General features: G+C 51.9%; 1 protein-coding gene across 3 annotated transcripts in view; it reads left to right on the forward strand.

Moving 5' to 3' along the window:
• Positions 1-7,663, forward strand: part of CASZ1 (castor zinc finger 1) — a 214,605-nt gene that overhangs the window by 164,866 nt on the left and 42,076 nt on the right. For 2 of the 3 annotated variants that reach the window (XM_019511746.1, XM_019511748.1), the window contains exons 5-6: positions 396-1,236; positions 5,550-5,618. In XM_019511746.1, coding sequence (XP_019367291.1) covers positions 396-1,236; positions 5,550-5,618 — 910 coding nt within the window. The remainder of the gene's footprint in view (positions 1-395; positions 1,237-5,549; positions 5,619-7,663) is intronic. The other variant, XM_019511747.1, reaches the window with a different exon arrangement.

Consider the following 7,663-nt stretch of genomic DNA (forward strand, 5'->3'; position numbering starts at 1 on the left):
CCCCCCCCCCCCCCCACACACACACAAGGACAGAGCTGTGCAAACCCCAGCATATTGGCACTGGCCTCACTTCCAGTAAAATTACTTTTCCTTCATATTAGGCCAAGGCAAGAGTGCAGAGACATTTATGAAACTTTGTTTAATGTACTGAAAAGCCATCGGCTAGAACATTTAGGAAATTGATTTTCCTGGCATTGATGAACTCTTTTTATTTTACCCCAGTATTAATTACTTTTTTTTTTAAACAAATTAATTTAAGAGTCGTAAAACCTAACAAGTGAGCCAAACGTCAGTAGATCATGTTCCCCACTCCCCCCTCCCGCCCCCACCGATGCCTTTTCAGGAGAGGAGGAGAAATCCACCCCGTGTGACTCGTTCTCGCTGTCTGTTTGCAGGGGAAGCTTCGTCGCTGCGCGATTACGCCGCCACCACCATGAACGAGTTCCTGGGCATGTTTGGCTACGACGACCAGAACATGCGGGATGAGCTGGCCCGCAAGATCAGCTTCGACAAGCTAAATGCTGCTACCTCAGAGGCCACCTCGGCCGCCACCTCCCTGCCCAGCGAGGATGCCATGAGCAAGCGGGCCCGCTTCTCCAAGTACGAGGAGTATATCCGCAAGCTCAAGGCTGGCGAACAGCTCTCCTGGCCCATCCATCTGACCAGGCCTGAAGAGCTGAGCTCCAAGCTGGGCAAAGAGGCTTCCTCAGTGCTGGCCCAGCCCATCCGGTTGCCAGGTCCAGATGCCTCCCTGCTGACGGAGACCAAAGCCACCATCCTGCCCTTGCCCTCTCCCAGCAGCTCCCAGATGCAGGGCCTGATGTCTCGGGCCTCCAAGTATGACTTCTTCATCCAGAAGCTGAAGACAGGCGAGAGCATTAGGCCACAGAATGGCAACACCTACAAGAAGGCCTCCAAGTATGATCTAGAGAATGTCAAGTACTTGCACCTTTTCAAGCCTGGGGAAGGCAATCCAGACATGGGAGGGGCCATAGCTTTCAAGACGGGCAAGGTGGGCCGGCCTTCCAAGTATGACGTGAGGAACATCCAGAAGCTCACTCCAGTCAAGCCTGCTGCACCCAGCTTGGCCCCCAATCCCCTCACCAGTACCCCCAGCAGCGCTCCAGTGACTGGGCCTGAACAGTCTGTCTCTTTGCCATTCAACACCCCTGAGTACCTGAAGTCAACCTTTTCCAAGACAGACTCCATCACAACTGGAACGGTCTCTACAGTCAAGTAAGTGCCCTTCCATTTCTCTTCACTTTCCATTAGTCAGGGGACATGAGGAGGCACTGTGGGTCCCTCAGAGGAAAGTTTGCTCTCCTCCCCTTGCTCATGTCAGGGGAAGTTTTTTAATTCAGAGGTTGGCTTAAGCCACCCACCAGGTTTGCTTGAGTCTCTTAATCTGTCTTAGTTTCTAAACATCCTCATTCCCACCCTGACCCTAACCCTGAAAAAAGAACTGGAGTTGACTTGGGCTGTTAAGGACAGTGTTAACATAAGGTTAACAAGACAGCCAGCAGAAGCAGCCATGACCTGAGGTCAGGATCCAAAGCCAGACCTAGGCATCTTCACCTGGTGTTGCAGGCAACTGGGGAGGTTCAGTGGGACTAGTCAGTGAGAGGCAAGCAAGGGACCAGTGAAAATCCTGTTTCCTTGGACACCGGCTGCAAGACGGCTTGGTTGTCCTGTCATCCCTCCTCATCCCTGGCTGCTCACAGCAAGGCAAACTCGTGAAATGACTCCCAGTACCCATGAGGTCCTAGCCGCCTGAGTTCATCAGCCCCCCTACCCAGGCATAGATCCCAGGGTGAGACAAGACACAGAGGGGTGAGCTGCTCTGACATGCACGTGTGGATCGTGGCCGCTTTCTTCCCCTCTGCCCTCCACATCTCTTAAGCAGCACATCTCTCTAACTGGAGAAGGGCCCGATTCTACTAGTGAAGTCAATGGCAAAACTCTCATAGTAGGCCATGTTATCTCAGTCTGAGCTGTTCCTCACAGATGGAAACGAGGCAAGAAAGCCTCCAACTGGGCAAACACCTCCAGTTTGGCCAGGACATGCCATATCTCACACGCACATCTGCCACCCCAGTTAGTACTAATAACCCCCGACACATTGTTGGCATTCTCTACCAAGAGACCAGTGACTTACTGGGCCATGGGGATACCTGCATGGATTGTCCCAAGGGGAGCTCTGCTTGAGGTAGTAATGGAGGAGTCATGCAAATAGACAATGGGCATATGGGCACTGCCACTTCAACCACCTTGACATGCAGACATGTTATGAGTCAGATTAGATGTTGTGGTCCTTAAGGCACCAGGGCCCCTGTAGCATTGCTGGAGCTGTGTGCCCAGCAGCACTGTTGTGGTGTTAGAACCACTAGTCAGGAATCCTAGCGTAGATGTGGCCATCTAAGAAGAGGACAGGTATGTTTGCTGGGGCCAAGGGAGAGGTTAACACTGCTCCACCAGTGCTGTGTGGAAGCACAAACTTTGTGTTCTCCCAGCATTCAGGTTCTGGACAAAGTAATGCAGCTACCCTTCAGCACTCCTCCCATCCTAAGGCCTCGCGGGGTTAGGGTTATAAGATGGAGAGGTTGTTTCTGGAGAGGAAACTGCTGACCCCATAAAAGGGATTGGACCTGATGGGCTGACCTTAAACTCTAGGAAATTGTCAGGGTCAGGGTGCAAACAGAGCAGGGGGGTGTGAGCACTGCTTCCCCATCTTGGCTGGATTCTCTGGCTTCGTGGGACCTGAGTACCTTTTGTGAGAAACGTTATTGGTTCCTGGGGCTTGCTCCCCGCAATGTACTTCAAGGACGCCTGTGGGAGGGAGGCTTCTCCTGCCTGGCTACCCTGCCCTTCCATTGGTTGAGGTGACACCCATCATGTGGTTTTCCACTGAGGAACTCAGTTGTGGCCTTCTGATTGGCTGGTCCCCACATCTGAACAGGCTAGTATCACCGAGGAGCCCCATGAGATCATTTGTACCAGGTTTGGGTCTTCCAGGTCACACTAGTGCCATTGTGTCCAGCCACCTGCCTTATCCCTCTGTAGGGAGGAAGACTGCCCCTGGAGCTATGATATAGGCCTCAGAGTCAGGAGGCTTGGGGTATGTTCCTGACTGCCAGTGACCCATCTCCTGTGCCTCAGTTTCCCTGTGCAAGGCAGGAGTCCCTGCTTCCTGTGGGACACGTTAATTCATTGTTGTGAGTTCCTTATTACAGCATTTGGAAAAGAGGAAAGCATTATCATGAGCTGCAGCTAAATTTATCACCCAGCCTCCAATCTGGGAGCGCTGTGACCCCTCCAACACCCCTCGTCATTGTGTGCCACGCTGTTCAATGAGATAGTAGCATTCTCCACTTTGCTGGCTCTGCCACAGAGACTGGTTTAGCCCCTGTGGCAGCAGGCTCCCAGCTGTGCCAGGAGCATGCTATAAATGCCTTGTGGCTGAGCACTCACTCGCACTCTCATTGATGTTTCTTGCTCCAGAGGGCAGGCAGGGGCCGCTGCTGTCAGGACACTTAGTTGTAAATATGTGTATGTGGCCAGCACCTTATCGTGGTCAGGCCACAGGTCTGCAGCTCTGGAAAGAGGAAGTCCATTGAGTCTCAAGGACAGTCTGGCCCTCTGAGCATTTTCTCTCCTGCCCTTGTGGTGCCTGGGCATCTTGGGGTTGCAGGGAGCTGCTCATGCACCCTTGCTTTGCTTTTGCTTTTCATCAGGATCTGGTTCTGTTCCTCTCTTGCAGCCCCATGCTTTTTTTTCTGCTGTGGATGAAGGTTTGCAGTGCCATGGTGATCCCTTCTCTAACCACAGGACTTCCAGGGAATGAGGGAGAGGGGACATGGTGATGGGAGTATAGCTGGCAATGGGCTTGCTTTGAGACTTCCACCCAGCTGTGCTCTGCTGAACACTTGCAGACCTGTGGGTGTGTTTGGTGTGGTGTGGCTAGGCAGGGCATTCTCATGGAGCTGTGATTGCTCCTCCCTCCAGGTATGGGGGTATCACAAACCAGGCACAGCCCCGGGAGCGACACTTCCGTCAGAGTGGAGGCAGCTTCTCATTCTCCTGCTTTAACCCACAAGGTGCCTGGACTGGACACAGACCAGTAATGCTCTCCCGTTGACATGCAGCTCCTCCATTGCCCATCTGCAGACCTTACCTGTGTGTTGTTTGGGCATGGTGGGCACTAGCCTTCACTGCCATAAAGATGAGCTACCTACCCCCACACATGCCCTCCAGGTCTTTGCGGGCTGCACTTCTGTGCCCCTCAGATGTCAAAGCAACCTCTCTCTGTACCACTGCAGTGGGGAATGGGGGGCACTTGCTGTACTTCCCAACTTGGGGAATCTCCAAAGCTTTGCTGGCCTTTGTGCTCGTCTGAAGGCTGACTGTGCAGCAAGTGAGGGATCCAGAGCAGTGTGCGCCATGAGATGAGACGGGCGTGCGAGGCAAAGTGAAAATTGTGGTAGTGAAGACGGGACTCACTGCATGATCCAGGACCTGCCTTTCCATTCAAAAACCCTCCGGGACCAAATGACCTGGCAGGAGTTACCCCCTCATTCTCTCACACACACACAAATTCAGGGTATTAACTGGGTAACTCCTAATGCTCTTAACTTGGGCTAAACTCATTTACCTACTTGATGTGAAACTTCTGCAGAGCTGTCCTGGTGTAACCAGGATATGGAGCTGGCACAAAACAGAAGGGCGCCAGGATGCAAGAGGAAGACCCAAGTGCAGCCTGTTTCTCCTTGGCCACTCTGCAAGGTCTGCAGCAATGATTCTTGTTGGCCAAAGCCCAAACTGGCTGTACTAAGGCTCTTTCTTGCTGCTGTTGGAGAACCCACCTAAGACGTAATTTCTGTGCCAGTTTCAAGGCAGATACTTTTCCAAGTGAATGGTTGGGTGCAGTGCGTGTTTCATGCCTCATTGCAAAGCTACACAGCTATGTTTGTGGTTCTGTCACTGGGAGAGTGTAATCAAAGCCCCCTCTGTGCTGCCGCCATGTTGCAATGGTCAGATCACAAATACAGTCCGCTCTCCAACAGTCACAGCACGGTTCTGGTCATTAATGTAGACGGGAGCTTACAGTGTCTGAATCGTGCTAGACTCTTGTTATTATTATTATTTTCCAGTGGTTTAACACAGTATAGGCGTGTATTTAAAGCTTTCTTTTTGTAAGCAGAAGCCATGTTACAACAGGGTTGGGACCATCCACTTTTGAGATGACCTCTGGTTCTGTGTAGATGGGGCAGTGGTGTCTTTGTGGCTTGTGGCAGGTCTTCTTAGCCCCTTCACCAAACAGGAATGAGCTCTGGGGGCATGGGAGATGCAGGAAAGGAGATGTGTCCCTAGGAGAAGGGGGTGCAGAGCTGAGAGGGCGAGGGGGGAGGTTACACAGGCAGGTATCTCTGCTGCATACTGTTCCCAGAGCCCAGCGCCCTGGTCTGCTCAGTGCTGCATGAGAGAGACGGGGAGCTTGGACTGTGCCCTGCCACTGCCTGCTAACCAGCTCTGCCCTGTGTGTTTCTCATTAGGAACGGATTACCCACTGACAAACCAGCTGTCAGCGAAGATGTAAATATTTACCAGAAATATATTGCCAGGTAGGCAAACCCCTCGGCTTTCTCGGGGACATGGTTGGGAGGGAAGGTTATGGGCGGGGGGGGTCTCGTCCGTCTGTCTGTCCGGGTGAAATGTATACACCAGTCATGGGCACTGAGTCTTCCATTTCCCTCTGACATCCATACTGACTTTGTTCCCCCCTCGGGACCCCAGAGCAGGAACCTGTGAACAAGCCCGAGGAGCCCATGAGAGCTCTCTTCCCCCCACGTCCCCAGTAGACAGTGAAGAAGTACCTCATTGTGGAGGCCTGGGCTCTAGTGCAGTCCCTGGCCTCCTGGCTGGCATTCTCCTTGCCTACCAGTGTTATTTCCAGCCTATATCGTCTGCCTTTTTGGGGGTCTGGGATCTCAAGGCTGAAGGGGGGGGAGGAGGTCATACAGAGCATTGCAGTCAGAGCAAGCCATAAACAGGCCTCAAAAAATTAAAGCAAGGGGTTTGCTCCCCCAGTCCTGCCTGCATCAACCCTGGGATGTAGGGATGTGGGGGGCAACAGGGAAGATGAGGTGGGAAGAGAGAGGGAGGGCTATTCTGTTATTGTAGCAAAGGGCCCAGAGCAGCGGTGCCCCAGCATGGGCTGCCACTCACCTGCCCTCAGGAGAACTGGAGATGAGATCAAGAGCTTAGTCCCACCCTCGCCTCGCTGGGCCAAAGGGAGCAAGGGCCATTCAGCAGCCAAATAATCTTCTCCCCTGGGTGCCAAGCCTCCACCCTGGCTAGGCAGTGTTGAGAGACCAGTGGGGATCTGAAGGCTGAGTCCTCTCTCAGCTGCACTCCACTGAGGTCAGCATGCTTACGCTGGGAGAGCAGAGGGAAGAAATGGTCCCTTTGTGCCCAGTGCAAGTAAAGAGCTGCTCTAAATGCAGCACTCCTGTCCTCTCCTCGCAGCTCCCCCTGGGCCGAGACAGTGCAGGGAGGGAAGCTTGCAAGGTGGCTTTGGGACACCACTTCCTGCCTTAAAAAGCTCCATGGGCCGCCCCTTGGCAGCCCAGCAACTTCCCTTTAATTTACACATGGTTTTAAAAACAGTTTAAAGCCTTAAAATAAGAGGTGGGGGGAGCATGTCTGTGCTGCACAGTTAGCTTAATGAGTTCACCAAAGCCACTGCCAAAAGCTGCCCAGGGATAATCCATTCTCTCGCACAACAAAACAAAACCTCTTACTTAGCTAGTTTGGGTTGAGCTGGTTTTTTTCCCTTGTATATTTATATTTTTTCTGTGGTTTCTTTTTTGTAATTATTATTATTATTGCTATTATTATTAGTGCCTCAGCAGATGGTGCATCTGGCAGCACTTACTTAAATATTTATTTGCGTGTGGGTTTCCTCCCCCTTGTAATTGGGGTGGGTTTTTTTTTTCTTCCTTCTCTCATATCATCGTTACAGGGTAATGAGTCTGTAAACACTCACTAAGCATGCTGACTTTTTTATTTATTATTTTTATTATTATTTATTTATCTCAGTTTTCCTTGCTAACTCCTGCCAGATCTGGGACTGGCTTTTGCTGGCAATACAACTGAACGAATGAAGGGAGGGAGCAGGTGTGTGGGGGGGGTACAGAGAGTGCTGCACGGGGGGGATGTGTACGGGTGCACGGGATTGTGGGTGCGTACAAATGCGCGCGTGTACCTGTAAATGCAGGCGCGTTTGTGTAAGCGAGGAGGGATGTTCTGCGGAAGAGTTGGGGAGTGTGCATGTACATGTGTGTGCGTGTCAGGGAGTGTGTGGTGTGTAAGCTTTCCTGTTTTGAAAAACTAAACAGATGCTGCGCTTTAAAAATTAATAGCTTTGAACTGTTTCAAGTGTCAGAAAAAGCACAGGGTAAATATAACCCTTTAGGAGCCTAACCTGTTAATATTGCAACGTAGCAAGAATCCTGCCTCCCTGCTCCCACCAGGCAGGCCCCAAAGCACGGTGTCCCACCAAGCACTGTCCAGCCACCGTGGCAGTGCAGTAGCAGGAGCTTCCCATCTCACTTACTGTTGAATTACAAATACACCCCCCCCCACCCCCCCCGATATGAGATTGTAA

Source organism: Gavialis gangeticus, unplaced genomic scaffold (genome assembly GCF_001723915.1).
Source record: "Gavialis gangeticus isolate Ggan-Ray unplaced genomic scaffold, GavGan_comp1, whole genome shotgun sequence".
NCBI lineage: Eukaryota > Metazoa > Chordata > Crocodylia > Gavialidae > Gavialis > Gavialis gangeticus.